The sequence below is a fragment of the Chiloscyllium punctatum genome, chromosome 8 (genome assembly GCF_047496795.1).
Source record: "Chiloscyllium punctatum isolate Juve2018m chromosome 8, sChiPun1.3, whole genome shotgun sequence".
NCBI classification, from domain to species: domain Eukaryota; kingdom Metazoa; phylum Chordata; class Chondrichthyes; order Orectolobiformes; family Hemiscylliidae; genus Chiloscyllium; species Chiloscyllium punctatum.
In genome coordinates, this window is record NC_092746.1 from 40,441,016 (window position 1) to 40,460,597 (window position 19,582).

General features: G+C 38.9%; 1 protein-coding gene across 1 annotated transcript in view; it reads left to right on the forward strand.

The window, feature by feature from the left end:
- Positions 1-19,582, forward strand: part of LOC140480487 (thrombospondin type-1 domain-containing protein 7A-like) — a 391,066-nt gene that overhangs the window by 323,651 nt on the left and 47,833 nt on the right. The window contains exons 14-16 of the mRNA XM_072575404.1: positions 1,798-1,976; positions 4,823-4,828; positions 8,876-9,009. Coding sequence (XP_072431505.1) covers positions 1,798-1,976; positions 4,823-4,828; positions 8,876-9,009 — 319 coding nt within the window. The remainder of the gene's footprint in view (positions 1-1,797; positions 1,977-4,822; positions 4,829-8,875; positions 9,010-19,582) is intronic.

Below are 19,582 nucleotides of genomic sequence, written 5' to 3' on the forward strand. Positions count from 1 at the left end.
AGTAGCCTTATGTAAATGTTAAGCACTGGTTGTTGTGACAATCTGCTAGTTACATCTTGCCATTCTGAAATCGACCATGTTATGCTCTGTCCTGTGTACAATCATAATGTGAGTCCTTTTCACTTTGTTGCTCCAAAATCAGTTGTGTTCAGATTTTTGAAAAGAGCCCAATGGAACTCCAGGAACATCCCCCTCCAACCTGTTCTACTTGCATGATTTCATGAAATTTGGCTTTGCACAAGGACTGTTAAGTTGATTTAATGATGGAAAGTCACAGAAGTTCACAGTTTAAATGTGTTCGAGCTTATTACCAGATTCTGGAGCCTTAAACTGCAACCCCATCTTTCAGCTTCACATTGCTCTTGAATCACAGCCTATCACAAACTCTTTCCCACCGTCCCTTTGCCCATAGGGAATACTCAAAAGTATGAGTGAGATTCATTTCCTGACATTTTTTTGTAACCTTCATCTCTGTGCAAGGGTTATAAAGATCAACCCTGTTATCCTCATTGAAAATCCTTGATCTATTTTCCCAGGAATAGTGACCAGATGAGCTGGATCACAATACATGTATGGCTCCCATGATTTCTGTTTGGGAAGCATTCAGAAAACTGGAGACCAGATTATTTTTAATACCTCTTCCAATTTTAATTTGCCTCATAACCAATAGTATTCGCTAAGTAGGATGCACTGATTCACTCTCACTGAGCTCTTCCAATTCTGTGTAAAAAGGCTTAAAAAAAGGGATTATTGGACTGTAGGTAAGTATATCTGGCAACAATAATACATTTTTAGACATTGTATTAAATGATAGTCATTTCAGATGAAGTGTGCAAGATCATTTTAGACACATGAAACGAATCAAAAAAGTCAACTATGGTAGCATTGAATTGTCAGCCAAAGTTCCAGAAGGGGTAGCTTCAGATATTTGCCACTTTGACTTCTTGCTTTCAAGTTAAAGGGTGTACTTCTGTCTGTCTCTTGATGTATTGATAATTTCCTCATTCTCCCCTCTTCCACATGGGTGACACAATTGTAGGATTTAATTTAATGTTCTGGTTTGAATCTGCAATGGCAGAATTTCAAGAGTGAATTTTGATAGTTGACCCATGTAGGGAAAAAAAAGTATCATCGATACATGAAGAAAACTACAAAATAACACAATATGCATGACCGTGTGAAACAATCAGAAAACTTCAAGCCCTATTCTAACCCAATACTGGCCAAATTGGAAAGAACTCAGTTTTCAGCACTGGTGACGTGGTAGCTGAAGGTACCTGTTTTAAGTCATTTTCAAATCTGTTGCATTTTCTCAAGCTTTCAATAACCATACTATTAAATGCTATTGTCAAAAATCTCAACCTTTAGAGAAGTTAACATCATAAACATTTTGGGAATGAAATTCCTCTTTTATGGTGATTTTGAATGAATGATAGTGGATCAGCAGCTAATTTTACAATCTGTTTTCCATTGACCTCAGGACTTCATTTTCACAGATAACTTTGGGGAAGTCAGCTACCAACATGGTCAGCTACTACATGTAGGTGAGAGTGTAGGCTATGGAATCGACCATATGGCCTTATCTCTGATCATAACTGCTGTGTGTGTATGGCTGGGTGAGAAGCATCAAGTGATTATCATATGTCTTGTTTTAAAAAGAGACATATGATAACTTAAATTCAGTATTCATTAGCTGAGCAGGTTCCATGACATTTTTGTGACCATTAAAGTTGATATAACACAGGTACTGTATTAACATGCCACCACTGTTTTCATAATTGTATTCTCCACCAACAGCTTATATAGAGGAGGCTTGCATCATCCCCTGCCCTTCTGACTGTAAACTTAGTGAATGGTCCAATTGGTCACGCTGTAGCAAATCATGTGGCAGTGGGGTGAAAGTCAGATCCAAGTGGTTACGTGAGAAGCCATACAATGGTGGAAGACCCTGTCCAAAACTCGATCACACCAACCAGGTAACAAATTTAATGCAGGTTTTGCAAGCCTATTTTTCAACCTTTTATTTATTTTGAACTCTTCAGATGATCGTGAACTTGATATTTGATTCAATCCCCACAACTAATGATTACAGCAATGACTAGGGCTTTCTACAGATGGATCACCATGAAAGTGATGGAAAAACGTTGGTATCAGATCAGCAATCTGACTCTAAACCTAACCAAACTAAACGGTTCACAATCATCTACAGAAGGTATTCTGTCCCCGCAATACCACAATACCTATAAGGCAGCGTCAAGTTATAAATATTTAGAAGAAAATATTGGAAAGTTAAATTACTGAAAAAAAGATTAAATGTAATTTTGAATCTTTCAATGCCTGTAGAGAGCTAAGAGCTAGATTAATTATACAGGTTATATAAGTACAACATTTTTTTAAAAATTATGTAGCATGTTTTTCATTTCAATGCTCAACTTCCAGTTAGTTCAATAGTGGATCGATATTCTACACAAATAAGGAAACCTAAAATACTTCAGATTATCAGAAACTCTCTATTGGAAAAGTTGAATCTTGATTTCTGCCAAATAACCCATAGACCTATTCCTATTAAATCTAAAAGATGGTATTGTGGCAGTAAACTTTGAAGTGAAGAAAGGAAATATTCAACGAAAAGTACTTGGGGAAGCTCAGTGGCTGTGGCAACATTTATAAAGAGAAACAGAATTAACAATAACTGGGTTCAAAGAAAAGAAGCAAACTCATAATATTATTTCTGATTCTGTCTCCATGAAGCCCACCAGACTTGCTAAATTTCTCCAAATTTTTATGTTTTTATTTCAAATCTCCAGCATTTGCAACACTTTGCCTTTATTATAGGGACATATTCAAGTTCAGTACCCACTAGGACCCAATCCCATTTAGATTTGTAATAACTAAGGGATGGAATGTTTAATGGAGCTTGTGGAATGGAATAAGTACATTTGGAAGGGAGAGGCAGTCCCTAGTGTTTATTGATAGCTGGTCCATCGGAAATATGAGTCGGTTTCCCCCTCTATTGTCTGCAGGTTTCTGGCCAGGCAGACAGAAGGGGTTATAAATATATTGACAGACCCCATAGACACTATAGTTTCCAAAAATGTAATTCATTTTTGCTTCTATTAAGAACATTATTCAGAGAACAATGTTAACAGCAAGCGAACCATCAGAAAATCAATGAAATGAGTCAGTTAAAAAAGAAAATCCAATGGGATTTGATGTCAAAACCTTTTCTTTAAAATTTATGTGTAAGTAAAGTAAAAAGAGAATAAATGACATAACATGTGACTCTTTGTTTAAAATCAAACCAACTTCTGTCATAAGTCTAATCCAGTTTTGCACCTTGGAGACTCATTACATTGACATGTTCAGCCAAGACTCATTAAGATGGGCAGCTGGAAAGCAATTGCTAAGATGTGTGAAAAGAGGAAAGGTTGATTTGCTGTCTAAATAGACACTGTGGGGAAAAAAAGTAAATCTGAAGCTGTCAAACAGATGTAAGTCTATTCCAGACATAAGGGCCAAGTAGAAATTTTAAACCATATTTTGTCACAGTGGTGAGTAGCTGAAGTCCTGACCTAACTCAGTAAATAGTACCCAGGAACATGCAATGCTTGGTCCCAGAGTGCAGATATGGGATTGAGTCGGGCCTGGTGATCCTCGAAGTAGACGGTAAACAGTCAGGAGAGTGGGTGTGTGCCAGGATCGGCTGAGAAGATCCACCCTGGTTCTCTGGGACTTCATCCCCCACTCCTCATGTAGCCACCATCTCCACCCTCCCCCACCAAACACAAATAACCATGGCACCTCATACTCTCCAAGCCTCCTTTTGCCCACTATCCACCCACCATGGAGGTAGGTGGAGGAACAAACTTTGACATGGGAGTGGGAATGGTATGGGACTATGGTCATGAGGAGGAACATTTGAACTCGCTTTACAAATGATGCAATCTATGTTTCATGCCATCCCTGAGATGCTACGAACCATGACATGTTAAAAAGCTGGCCCGACTCTTTGAAAGTTTTAAGGAGTAGAGCGATGCCTATTCCCACAATGGAGTCAGCTCGATCAGGCATGCCCAAACCAAGCCTGACCCTTCAAAAGCCCTTCTGACAATCAGACAATTTGGGAACTGCATCAGTATTCCCAGAATTGGGTCCTGTTTGTCATTTTTTAAGGGTTGAGATGTCAATCTAGTGAAAAGAGACCCTTGGCTTTGACCTTGTATTCTGGTGTGTAGAAGTACCTACTATGACCTCTAATTGTTAAATGGTTTAACCATTTTCAGCATATCTGCTCCCAATCTAATTTATAGCTCATTTGTTACACTCTTGCCAGAGCTGCAGCAGGAATCCTGGGGATAAGTTGTGAAAATTGATTCCAAATATAAATGGAGCTGATAGACAGCTCCAAGGCTGAACATGTTCGATTTCCAAGGCTGAAATACCATATTCTAAGATATATTGGTCTGATTTTAGAGCATGGTTTAAAATGAATTAGAACATGTAAATTGTTGCAGTCTGTTCTCATTTCACATGATTGCTCCCTTCCCATGCAATCCTGCATTGTAAGAAAATTGTGTAATAGCAGCACTATTTAAACCACTGGGACCAGAATCACATTATAGCCAATACACGTTGGGAAAATTCACATCCTACTAATAAAGGTCTAAATTGTTCAATCGCGTTGTAGCCAATTCGTGTTGAGGAAGTGCGCGTTATAACAGAACCGACAATTATTTTTGTACAAAGTGATTATTATTTTCAATAATAATTTTTCTCTTTTTTTTCTGTCTTTCCATTGACAATTTGTGGGCTCTCCTTACAGGCTCAGGTAAGACAGTAAGATCCATTGTAAGAGTGCATGTATATGTTGTCTATTATGTCTACATTCATATTTTATTATGTACCTGTATGGACTTTTGTGGTTAATTTCAAACCAGAATTATTTTTATCCTTGTTTGAATGAATTTGTTGTCAGATGTAGTTGGCGTATTTAAGAGACTGGAACCCCCATGCCACCAGCTTTCTGTTAGACAGAGGATGAATGAGATGTGCAATTGAAGTTAATGTGGCATTTGCAAGAAATTCACATTACATACACGGGATATTAACAAATCATAGATGTTAGTAAAGTCACAAAAATCAATGCAATAAATAAACTAACATTACATACACAAAATAAATCTTATTTCAGAAGTGTTTCTAAGAGATCTAATAAGATGTTCTATAGCAACAACTTCTACATTATTTTGGAGTCTGTTTTGACATTTAAAGGACATATTTTTGCCACAAATAGTCACATAGGAATCATACTATATAAATTCACACTTAAATCTTTTAAATATGGAAAACTCTGTTCCATTATGAGAACAATATAGTTTATGAAAAGTATGTATTTATGAAAGAATGTGACAACAGATGACTGAGGATTTTCAAGCTACAAGTACACTAAAGACATTGCCCATGGTTGGGATCTTCCTCAGGAATCAGTTATATTCAAGGTTGCATCCAGGTCTCAGCTGAACAGGCTGCTGCTGGGAGGGAGTGCTGTGTGTTAATTCACTGCAATGCTGCTGACAATGTCTGTAGGACTATCTGGGATTCCTTCCTTAAGACTTCTACAAAGACTTCTATTTGACACATCAACTGTTTCTGTTAGCAAGGCACATCAAAAGCTGGATACGTTAGATCAGATGTTGGGCAAAATTCAGGACTGCTGCCTTATAAGAACAAGATCAGAGCAGCAGATGGGAGTCAGATGTCTAAAATCCAAGAACAGCTATGGCTGCACTGCAACATTCTGTCAAACACTTTCATGTGAGCTGCCAGAATTGAAGCTCCATGAATCACTTCTTAGCAGACATTTTCCCAGATTGTACTGTTATCTGGACATAAGTTGTTGATCAATAGAAGTTTAAAACCAGTGGTAGCCATCACTTGCTGAAGGAGAGTTACTGCGGTATGCATAAAGGTTTCAGGAATTCAGTACATTCTTTATTTGTATTTCTTCCAAATCTTTCTGTGCTCACAATGTGGGAAACCTATACTCTTTGTACTCTCTTTTGCTTCTTGGGCTGCCAAAGAAGTTGTTTGAAATTGAAGCTGTTTGTGTATTCTGTTATTGTTTTCAGGCTGATAATTAAAGTAAACATTTCACGTCCAACATGTGAAATTCTCATATTGTGGTAAATCAAAGAGGAGATGGTGACTTTATCATGCTTCCCATAGGGTCCAGCTGAGTGTTTCCATTGCCCATGTGGGCAATATTAACTCAGCTTGTTTTAGATATCAACCAAGTTATTCCCATGAAATTTGGCCAACCTGTGTAGTCAAGCAATGACTATGGTCAATTTAAGTCAGTTCTTCAGTCTTCTTTGAAAACCATTTCAGCCCATGAATGTGTTGGGTATTATTCAATGAAAATTCAACAATCGATGGTTTGTATTCTATATCATTTTGACAGTCTTCACATTAATGCGTCTCAAAAAAAAACCATTGAGGTGTCTGATCAATGTGATCTTACAATAATTAAAAGGTTCAATTTAATTGCCCTTTGCTATATGTCCTACATTCAAATTTGTGTTGTTTAATAAATGAAACTGAACTTCAACAGGATGTGTTGTTCAGTAACCTTGGACAAACCTTGGAAACCCAAGCAAAATGACTTTGACACATATGTCTTATGCATGTAGATTAATTTAAATTGAACAGTATGATCATCATTGCTGTTTAATTTAAAATGTTATTTTATTTAACTAGAGACAACAATAACTGTGTTGATGTTTTGTGACTCATCTGATATTTCTTGAAAGCAATTGTTATTATTAATTTAATCCACCCATTTAAAAACACAAACATATTCCAGAGTTTAGAAATATTTTTCTGGGATGTATTATCATCCCTGGTAATTATATTTTGATTTTATTTTTATAAATTACCTTTGACCTATTTACTTTTTTATTGCATACCTTGCCAGGGACTGTCTAAATGATCGTTTGAAAGAGGAGAAAGGTTTTCTCTTTTAGACATTTCTGTCATTTGGAGGGTAGTTATTATGTTCTCCCATTAACATAACTGAAGTTTGTTTTTAACAAGGAAATTCTTAAATATAGTAAATAATACCAGTTGAGGATGGGATACAATAGTTAGGTCTAATTCCTAAGAATTATTTTCAAATACAGACTCCTGCAGAATTAACATTTCTAATAAATGTACATATTAACTCACTCTCATGCTGTAGATCACATTTTGGGAGGACATTTCTATCTGTCAGGACGAAAGACCTTGAACTACTGTGTCTGTAATAACTTATAAAAAATATATATTGAGTTATGCACAGTCATTTGCAAACTGAGTATTATTCAACAATAAATAGTTCAGTCCTGGCCAAAAATATAAATACAAAGGAAGAAACAATTGTAAAACTAATTAAAAAGAGTTGTTTTAAAAATCATATCCTAACATATGCAGCCATAGTTGAACCAGCAATTCACTCATGGTGGCTCAGTGGTTAACACTGCTGCCTCACAATGCTAGTCTGTGTGGAGTTTGCACATTGTTCAAATATCTACGTGGGTTTCATCCGAATGTTCCGATTTCCTCCCATACTCCAAAGATGTGCAGGTTAGGTGAATTGGCCATGCTAAATTACCCATAGTGTTCAGAGATGTGTAGACAAGGTGCATTAGTCATGGGAAATGTGAAGTTATAAGGTCGGAGAATGGGTCTGGTGGGTTACTTTTCAGAGGATTGGTGTTGGGCCTAATGGCCTGATTCCACACTATAGGAATTCTATGATTATGTAAAAAAGACTAAATTGAAGTAGTACTAATTATTTTCAGTCATTATAATACTTCACATATTTCAAACAATTCTATAGCATTTCTTATGTTGTGAATATTCACTTCAAGACCAACTTTCCAGTGTAAATCCAGAGTCACAACCATCCTGACCCTATAGCAATAAACATGATAATCATGGATAATACAGCCTCATGTTTCTTTGATTTGGTATCAAATGGAATGTGAATCACTTGGGTCTTTTTTTTTACTGAACTGACATTAATTTTAAATGTTTGGAACAGAAGAATTTGTTTTAAGGCTAGTTTTATATACTTCCGCTCCTCGGAGGAGAGCTCAGAACATGCATGTAAACACAATCCCATAGAACATTCTTTTGAGCTTATGTTGGGCTCGAGCTGAACAGGAACCATACAGTGTAAACAAAATATTCTCCAAACTTCGAAGACTCCAGTAGCTACAATATCAATGTCAGCTGCGCTTAGCCTCTTTTAGCTTCAAACATTGTACTGGAGTGAATAATTCACTTTTATCGAGACAGGTTCAGCATATATTTTACAAGAGCAAGTATTTTATTTGAGTCTTCTTTGAACTAAATGAAAGGTAGCTCCTTTTGTACTTGTGTTTCAGTCACTGCATTCGAAGGATAGTTATTGAGGTCCCTGCATCTTTGCACAGTCATCACCATCATTAATTCTGACATCCCGACTGCCACTTTATGCCAATAATTATAGTTGGCTGTTTTGCTGCATCCACCAAGGTCATCTTCTACTTTATCCAACCTTTGATCTTTGATTTTCCTCAGGGTCTTTCACCAAAGGCTTCGCGAATCAAATTTTGCACAGCTGCAATAATTATCCAATCCATCATGTAGCCACGAGTAGCAGAGGGACAGTACACAGCAGCTTTTAGTTGTGAATGTGTTGAGTTGCAAAAGAAAAACCTTCTGCTCCTCAGAGAATAGAAATCAAATGTTGAGCTGAGTTCGAGTGTGGTTGAACTGGGAGGAAGACCCAAAGGATTAGAATTTGAAGTAACCATATTTATTAAAGCCAGTATTATATGAATTATCATCACAGGTGTATGAGGTGGTACCGTGCCACAGTGACTGCAGTCAGTATGTGTGGATAGCCGAACCATGGAGTGTCTGCAAAGTGAGCAATGTGGACCTAAAGGATAACTGTGGAGAAGGAGTACAAACACGCAAAGTGAGGTAAAACTAATACATTTTTAGTTTAACAACTGATTTCAAATTATATAATTGTATTATTGGCTCTTAAGACAGATATACCAAACTGCAACAACATTGGGTAAGGGAAGTTTCAAGTTTTTTTTTAAATGAATGACAAGCTTCAGGAGAACTTGTCTATACATACCAGCTAATACTGCTCCAATAACTGAAATAGAATTAGTTTGGATCACATCCTGGAATGTTACTTTTTACCGATTTATATTTTCAGTGATATAGAGTTGATAAGTGTGGCGCTGGAAAAGCTCAGTATGTCAGGCAGTGTCCAAGGAGCAGGAGAGTCAACAATTTGGGCATAAGCCCTTCATTAGGAATGTGGAGGGGGAAGGGGGCCGAGAGATAAATAGTGAGGTGTGGGTGGTGCTTGGAGGAAGTAGTCTGGAAGGCAATAGGTATATACAGGTGGAGGGGAATAATGATAGGTGGCTGGGGAGGGTGGAATGGATAGGTGGGAAGGCAGATGGACAGGAAGGACAGGTCAAGAGGGCAGAATGTTAATTAGTATTAAAGCAATTGAAGTAGCGTTACAACATCTTATTTTCTTAAATAGCAAAATGGTACATGCTATAAACTATCAAATAAAGGACTAGGATAATTATAAATAATATTTGCACATTATATGGACTCCCATGTTAATTATTCAATTGTGTTTGATATGTACAGGTAGTCTGCTAATCTGGCCTGATCTTGTAACAGTGACGTTTTTCTGAAATCCAGAATGGTTCACTCCTTTCTCTTAACTCTTGGATTAATCTGATAATTATCTTGTACTTGATTGTTGCATTTGTCATCAGTCTGAAAACTTGAATGTGAATGTGTTATTGATGCACTAGGAATGCTAGATATGTTGCCAATAGATAACTTTCACAGATGGCATCTGTTCTTCCTCAATATTGTTCTATTTGGGGTAAGAACATGGCTCATCACAGATATTTGACACTTCTACAGAGCACTTGGGAACCTAGGGTGTCAGAGCGAGTGTTGGCAATTTGGCTCTTCAAACCTGCTATACCATTCAGTAAAATCAGAACTGATCCATTTATCATTTCAATTTTGCTTTCTCGTCTGCTGCATATGATCCTGGAAACATTTTGTATTAAAAATCAATTGAACTCTGCCTTAAATAAAGTCAATGACCTAGCCTCAACTGCTCTGGAAAACAAAACATTCTAACAATCTTCTGAGAGATAAAAGAAAATAAATCTCATCTTTGTTTTAAAAGGGAGATCTTCTTGTCTTAAACCATGCCCCCCTAATTCCAGTTTACCCCATGAGAGGCAACATCCTTCCAGCATCTCCCATTTAAAACCCCTTCAGGGTCTTAAGAGTGGTGGGTACGTGGAATGCACTGCCAGCAGTTATAGTAGAGTCAGATACATTAGGGACATTTAAGGGACACTTAGATAAGTACCTGGAAGATAGTAAAATGAAGGGCATAAAGGTTAGTTTGATCTTAGAGTAGGATAAAAGACTGTCACAACATTGAGGGCTGAAGGGACTTTCACCTTATGTTTTCCTCGCTTTCTTTGCAGCCTGCTTTGCGACCATGTGGATGTATCTGTCCTAACAAGGTGCTTGGTATAGTTGTCTCCATTTTTCCCACTACAAAGCCTCTCTTTTTGGTTGAGCTGTGGATTCTGACTGCTTCTTCACTGCCACATTCCAGCAATTTTATCCAGTTTCCTTTTAGATCACATGCCTGACTGGTACCACTGAATGCAGAGCAGTTTTATGGCTGATCTATGCGACCAGATCTACCACATGCCTTATGGTATCAAGATGTCTTGATTACCTTACCTATGGTTATTGCTGTTCTGAGACCTTTATTGTCTGCTTGTAGCCATGGCTTCATATCTTTGGCTGTCTTTGAGTAGACTTCATGTTGATTCTCGATCTTATCAAGATTTTTTTGGAATACCTGTATTGGGGTAACAGCCCCCTGATTCCCTCAGAGAGCATCTGAAAAATTGCAACAGTTATCTTTGTCTCAATATCTACTGTTTTATTGAACACAATGTGCTGGCTTCCATGTTTAACCATGAATTTTAGTTGATCCTGCAGTGTTATCCAGAGCTGAGATGGGTCCTTCTGGTTTGCTTCTGATAGTCCACAAGCGTTGGTGCAATGGAAAGCTTCATTGCCAGTAGCCATTTTCATTCAAATTACTCTATTTGTCAGGTTCTTCGATGACCAGTTCAAAACATTCTGACTTAATATTCTGGTGAAATAGTTAGAATCCATGAAAGGTATGCTGAACATTCCAGTTAAGAACTGGATGTTTTATTATAAAAGCATCAATATTTCTTAGTTCCAAGAATTCCTTTTCCAAGTATTTTCCAGAAAAAAGAGGAGGATGCTTCCATGTCTGGAGTACAGGATTTCTGCCTTGTCCTGAGCTTTGTTTCTGCAGTACAGCCTTTCAGCTGTTACACAGGGAGAATCTGCAAAAAAAGATTTACAAAGATGTTACTGAAACTGAAAGATTTCAGTTTTAAAGAGAGGTTGTCAGAGTGGACCGTCAGATGCTGAAGGGTTATCTTATAGAAGTTTATAAATTCAGGAGGGGCACAGATAAGGGGAATAACCAAGGGTAGAGGAGTCCAAAACTGGAGGGCATAGGTTTAAGGTTTGAGTCTGTGCTGTGGGACTCTATGACTGTATCAGCCCATGGAGTGCTTTTCAGCAGAAAAGCCCAACATTTTATGGCACATGGCACTGTTGTCTTGCAGCTCTGATTTTGATCTTATAGACTGATTTTGATGGAAAACTACTTTTTTGATGAAATACTATTCCCATAAGGTTTGCTTTTCAATTTGTCACTTGTTCAGAATACCCTCTGTTGAGAGTCTTTTTTGAATCTACTCTGAAGTTGCTGCTGCTTCCAGCTACTTTTATTGTTGTTCAAGGCTTTTTGACTTCTTCCTTTGTCCAAAATGTTGTACTTGTGATTATGTTTAACAGCATTAGCACATTAAGCATTCTGTTGCGTTTTTGTTCTTAATACAAATGTCCTTAATGCTAAAGATTGTTGAAATGAACTCAGGGATTTGTATTAAAGTATAACACAACTCAGGAGCGCTCTGCTACACACATATTGACTAGCACTATGACAGCTTCCTGGGATGATATATACTTTTTGTATTCATTCATGGAGTGTGGAAGCCACTGGCTGGACCAGGATTTACTATCCATTCCTGGCTGCCCTTGAGAAGGTTGTAATAAGTTGCTTTCTTGAATCACTGTGATCCATTTCATACAGGTAAATCTGTAACACTGTGAGAAAGTTCCAGGATTTTGATCCAGTGACTCTGGAGGACTGACAATATTATTCCAAGTCAGAACAGTGAGTGACTTGGAGGGGAACTTGTATGTAGTAGCATTTCCCATATATCTGCTGCCCTTTTCATGGGTTTAGGAAGATGGTCTCTCAGGAGTCTTGGTGAATTTCTGTAGTGCATTTGATAGATGGTGGATATTGCTGCTACTGAATGTGTGGATGTGGTGCCAAGCAAACTTTGACTTGGACAGTGTCAGGCTGTTTGAGTGTTTTGGAGTTGCACTCTCTCAGGTAAGTGAAGACCATTCTGTCACAATCCTGACTTGCGCCTTGTTGTTGCTGGACAGGCTTTGAGGAGTTAGGAGGTGAGTTTGTCACTGCAGAATTCCTAGCCCATGTCTTGTTCTTGTAGCCACTATATTTATGTAGCTAGTTCAGTTCAGTTTCTGATCAATGGTAATCCTTAGGATGCAGATGGTGAGGATGCAGTTTGGTACTGCCAATGAATGTCAAGAGATGATTTTTAGATGATAAATAGATTCTCTTTTGTTGAAGATGGAGTTTTAGGTGTCTTGGAAAAACATTAAGATAGATAATTTATAGATCCAAAGCCTGATGGGATCTATCCCAGGATACTGCAGGAAGAAAGGGAGGAGAGTACAGGGCTTTGACAGAGATCTTTGCACTCCCTTCAGCCACAGGTCAGGTCCCTGAAGTTCGTAAGTTGGACACAAAATTGACTTGGTCATAGAAGACAGACGGTAGTTGTGGTGGGGTGTTTTCCTGACTGGAATTCTGTGGCCAGTGGTGAACTGCAAGTTGAGTGCTGAGACCTGTTGTTTGTAGTATATCTTAAATGATTTAGATGAAAATGATATGATTATTACAAAATGCAGATGACAAGAAGATTTGTGGAATTGTGGATATTGAAGATGTTTGTCAAAGGATACAGTAGGATAAACACCACTTGGAAAGTTGGATGGGGAAATAGCAGAGTTTAATCTGGACAAGTATGAGATGATGCATTTTGGGAGGTCAAATGCAAGAGGGAAGTATACAGTTAATGCAGGACCCTGAGGGACATTGATACACACAGGGATTTTAGGTTGCAAGTCCATATCTCCTTGAAAGTGGCAACACAAGTGGATAAAGTGATAAAGAAGACATAAGGCATACTTGCCTTCATCGATTGGGGCATTGTGTATAAAAGTCAGCAACTCATGTTGCAGGTGTATAAATCTTTTTATTCAGGCTGCATTTGGAGTATTGTGTGTAGTTCTGGTCACCACACCATAGGAAGGATGTGGAGGCTTTGGAGAGGATGCTGAAGAGGTTTACCAGAATGTTACAAAACAGAAGTCCCATTGATGCTGAGGGACAACCTGATAGAATTCTATAAAAGTAGGAGAGGCTCATGGGCATTGGAATCTTTTTCTCAAAGTGGAAATGTGAGATTCTAAGTGCACAGGTTTAAGGTGAGAAGGGGAAAATTTAAAGGAGTTGTGTGAGGCATGTTTTTTACAGAGTGGGTTGTAGGTACCTGGAATACACTGCCAGGGGAGGTGGTAGAAGCAGACACAATAGCAATGCTTAAGAGACAATTACACAGACAAATGAAAAGAAAGGGACGAGAGGGATATGGACTATGTGCAGGCAGATGGGATTAGTTTAGAATGGCATCATGGTCAGCACAGACATCATGGGGCAAAAACCCTATTCCTGTGCTATACTGTTCTATGCTCTATGTTCTAGAATATTGCCGGGAACTCTGGTGGGGTCCAGAGCCCCATAGTTACCAATTACTTGGATACAAGAATAGTGGCAAGGATTTGTAATTTTACTGCTGGCAAATGCTGCATGGGCAAGTTCAGATTCCAGATGAAATTAGCAGATTCACCTGCTGACCTTGATGCAATGGGGGGTCATTTTTATTTGTAAAAGTGAGTGGCTTTGAGAACAGTTGAAATTTAAAAGAGAATTTACAGTACATTGACAGCATGATAGAAAGCTAGCTTCTTCAACTTGAATTTTCCCAATTAACTGCTTTGCATTCGGCTGCCTGAGAATAATTCCCTCAGGCAGGGGGATTGTTCATTTCAATATGTTAATAGCTCATTAAGAACTATTTTAACATGGTTTTGCAATTTAACTGTAGGTGCACAGACTCCCCAGTTCCCTAGAGTTTACCAGTAAATGCCAGACAACACAACAGCAATTAATAGGGCTAAAGAAATGACAGACAAAACTTCCCGAATGCACGGGGACATTATAGTTGCTTTCTTACCTAAATTTGTGTCATTGTTATTGTATAATACTTTGAGAGTTTATTCTCACTGATTTTGGGATGACTTCCACTACTTTGGAAATTCCTATCTAGTCTCAACTTGAGCTCTGGTCTTAGGCGGTGTCCTTACGCCATTTTGTTTTGGATGTCAGATGAGGACCAAAATGATAAGCAGCAGGAACAGCAAGATCAGCAGCAACTTTCCTGTCACAGACCTGCTACTTCAGAGGAGAGAGGTAGTGCTCCCAAGAGACAATACCAGGAACATAGCATGTGTGTCAACGAAAGATGCACATCTTCACTGTGTCAGAATAACAGTGTCTCAGAAGGCTCAAATCTCATGTCAGATTGTTGGAAGTCATTTACTGCCTGGTGGTCACAATTTAACCATGGCTGTCAAAGTTACCACCATTCTCCATTGGGTTTCTCCAAGGGCTCTGTCGGATATTTGTAGAATTGTGCAATCAACTATTCATTGGTGCATTACATAAGTGACTAATGTAATGTTTGGCAGGGCTGACAAACTGTGCCATCAATGACATTCACCACAATGAGTGTACATTCAGGCCGGCTTTCATATATTCTCTACACTCATATTCCAGTTAGTGTATCCTCAGATTTCTCAGGAGTGTTCAACAACCACTAACACTTGAAGTTCATCAATGTGTGTCTGGTATTCAACTCCAAACACTTTCCATCTTAAAGGAGTATTTCTAGTTGTTTACTTGGAGACAAGGTATATTTCCACTTAAAATGTAATGTGGCTTTTGACACCCTTGAGAAATCTAACCAATGAAGCCATTGCCATTAAAATGAAGGAATGAAAGGGATAAGACAACTAGATGTGTCAGGGAGGAAGCAATTGGCATATTGTAAATGTGTGCGCTTCATGAGATTCCCTTCATGATGCCTTGTCTATGATCCCCTAAATGGTCATGTTGAGCCTTTTAGAAGGCACAGGTCTCAAAGGGCAAAGTCTCTGTGGAGGAGAAGGAGGGATGTGTATAACAAATAATTCAAGATGAACCTTTTATTAATGCATGGGAGGGCAAACTTCAGGTTGTTTCCAATAGCTATTTATCTGACAGCCAAGTACTGAATCCAATGTAATTCCCACTTCACAAACAATGCTCAAGAAAATAAACCCTTAGAAGGACTTAAAAAAGACAAAAATAACATAATCCTACTGCAGGCAATAGACGGATGACCGTTACTTTTAGAAAATCTGACAATCTTAAAAAGGCAAATGCTCTGCTTGCAGATACTGACACATACCAACAGGTGGCGATATACCCAACACTACAAAACAGAATCATAGGGTCATACAGTCATGGAGATGTACAGCACGAAACAGATTCTTCGGTCCAACCCGTCCATGCCGACCAGATATCCCAAACCAATCTAGTCCCACCAGCCAGCACCCAGCCCATATCTCTCCAAACCCTTCCTCTTCATATACCCATCCAAATGCCTCTTAAATGTTGCAATTGTACCGGCCTCCACCATTTCATCTGGCAGCTCATTCCATACACATACCACCATCTGTGTGAAAAAGTTGCCCCTTAGGTCTCTTTTATATCTTTCCACTCACACCCTAAACCTATGCCCTCTAGCTCTGGGCTCCCCGACCCCAGGGAAAAGATTTTGTCTATTTATCCTATCCATGCCCCTCATAATTTTGTAAACCTCTATAAGGTCAGCCCTCATCCTCCAACACTCCAGGGAAAACAGCCCCAGCCTATTCAGCCTCTCCCCATAGCTCAGACCCTCCAACCCTGGCAACATCCTTGTGAATCTTTCCTGAACCCTTTCAAGTTTTACGACATCTTTCCAATAGGAAGGAGACCAGAATTGCACACAATATTCCAATAGTAGCCTAACCACTGTCCTGTACAACCGCATCTTGACCTCCCAGCTCCTGTACTCAATACTCTGACCAATAAAAGAAAGCATACCAAACGCCTTCCTCACTATCCTATCTACCTGCGACTCCACTTTCAAGGACCTGTGAACCTGCACTCCAAGGTATCTTTGTTCAGCAACACTCCCTAGGACCTTAGCATTGAGTGTATAAGTCCTGCTAAGATTTGCTTTCCCAACATGCAGCACCTCGCATTTATCTGAATTAAACTCCACCTGCCTCTTCTTAAAAATTCAAGAGAATTAAACAGGACAGCCTTCCAAAACATGAAGCTAGATGGATCTAACATACCACGCTTCTATGGATTGCCAAAAATACACAAACCTGGGCCCCCCCTCAGACCCATAGTCTCCCTACCTGTTGCACCAACATACAGACTAGCCAAGGAACTCCACCAAAAACTAAAATACCTAATTGAAGATTCCCACCACTCCATTCACTCCACCCAAGAATTCCTGAACACCAAAGATACTAAGATAGAAGAAGACGAAATAATGGTCTCCTTTCATGTTACAGCACTTTTCACATCAATTACCATCGACTTGGCCAAAGAAACACTGGCATCACCACTAGGAAAACCAGGGCCACAAACACCAGACAGTACCAACTTCATCAACAAAGACAACATCCTCAAGCTAGTGGACCTGTGCCTCACCACCCACTTCACATTCAATAACAAAATCTACAAACAAATCAATGGAACACCTATGGGATCACCAATATAGGGGCTCATAGATAAAACAATAATGCAGTGACTTGAACAAGCCATCTATCCAGGCCATCTATCCAGCCAAACTTTGGGTCTGCTACATAGATGACACCTTTGTCATCGCAAAACAGAACAAATTAGAGGAAATGTACAACACCATCAACAATATCCTGACAGGCATAAAATTCACAAAAGAGGAGGAGAACGACAACAAACTCCCATTCCTAGACGTGACCGTTGAAAGTACAGTTAATGGAGAGCTTCAAATCAGCATCAATAAAAAAACAACAAACACAGACTAAATACTTAACTTCAGAAGCAATCATCCCAACACCCACAAACAGAGCTGCATCAAGATATTATTTCAACGAGCCACATCACACTGCACCAAGAACTACAAACAGCAGAAGAAAAGTACATATACAATATTTTCAAGAAAAACAGCAACTCAATAAACACAGAGAAAGTGAGGACTGCAGGTGCTAGAGATCAGAGTCGAGAGTGAGGTTCTGGAAAGCAAAGTAGGTCAGGCAGTGTCTGAGGAGCAGGAAAATCGATGTTTCGGGCATAAATAAGCCTTTCATCAGGAATGAGGTTGTGAGCCAAGGGGGTGGTGAGATAAATGGGATTGGGGAAGGTAACTGGGAGTACGGTAGGTAGATGGAGGTACAGTTAATTGGAGAGGAGGTGGAGAGGACAGGTGAGAAGGAAGATGGACAGGTAGGACAGGTCATGAGGGCGGTGCCGAGTTGGAAGGTTGGAACTGGGATAAGATGAGGGGGGAGGAGAAATGTGGAAACTGGTGAAATCCACAGTGATTCCATAGGGTTGGAGGGTCCCAAGACGGAAGATGAGGCATTCTTCCTCCAGACTTCAGGTGGTTAGGGAGTGGTGATTGAGGAGGCCCAGGACCTGATATAAATAGAGACTGTACATAGAAAGGCAGGACACACCAACAGTGTTTCACCGGAGATTCTCACTGATGATGTTACTTATTCATGCTGACAAAACATCTGAAAATAAACTGTCACGCTCAGCGAGTTAACTTACATACTTATCATTAACCTGAGCTACAAATCTTCTCAAAAATCGCTAACAAAGCAATATGACAATCAAACATTCCCTTCCTGTTTGTAGTGAAGTCTTGTCACAAGACTTCTAGTCATTAGTCACAAGAGAATAGACAACTTAAGCAAGAGTAGTTAACAATAGACAGAACAGGAAATTGTTAGAGACAAATATTTTTTGTGCTCAAATGTTAAACAGGAAGTTAACATTCAGTTTTTTGATAGTGAAGAACTTGAATATTGCACTCAACAAGACAAATGCAAGATTGCTAAATTTCAAATGATCACAATAATTTATACTACAGGAGGAAGAATTGCCAATTGGTTGGAAAGATTCTTTATTTCATGCTGCTCCTATCTAGTGGTTCTGTGAGTGGCATTTTCTAATAACAGGCTGTTTCTATCAGTCCAGTGGGATGGACTGTCTATCACACAATGTTACATCTAAATTTTAGTTTTGGTGCAATGCCAGGTACATAGATCCGTTATCCCAGTGACTGGCTGATTAAATCATGCAGTTTGTTTCTTTGGCTGGTCATAACTGGTCGAGTACAGACTGTAAAATCCCAAAACAAAGTCTACTATTAGTTGTGATTCCTGATTAAGTAACACTTGCAGCTGAAAACACTAATGACCATACTAACAGCCAATTTAAAATAATTGGTCAAACAAAAAACATGATTCATTTTCACTTGCTATAAACAATATGCATTCAGATACAGTGGCCTTACCAAGAGGTGTATCAAAATATTACTGATTGTTTTGAATTAAGTGAAAGCTGGGGACACCGATGGTTCTCCATTGTTTTGTTTTCGTCCAATCTGCCCACTTCTATTTAAATTATTCGGATGGCTTGGAATTTGGCTTTTTTGTGTTTGTCTTGAGTGTAAGATGAAAAGCTTTGACAACAAGTCTCTCTTTTCAGCAATACTCTAACATTGTGTTGTGTACCCATGTACTTGTGTGTAATACAACCCCTGTTGATTCAATAAGCTTAGTGACAGCCTACTCAGATCGCTGCCCTCACTGCTGAGGAAACAAATACTGCAGATCAAAGCGGGTCAGGCAGCATCAGAGCTCTAATAAAGAATCATCTAGACTCGAAACATTAGCTTGCTCTCCCTCCATGACCTGGTGTGACTTCCAGCATGTTTTTGTTTTCAGTACAGATTCCAGCATCTGCTGTGATTTGCTGTCACTGCTGAGATGTTCTTGACCAATACCTTCTGGGTTTGAAACTCCTGAGAGCCTAAGATTGCACGTCTGTAAGTGCAGAGTC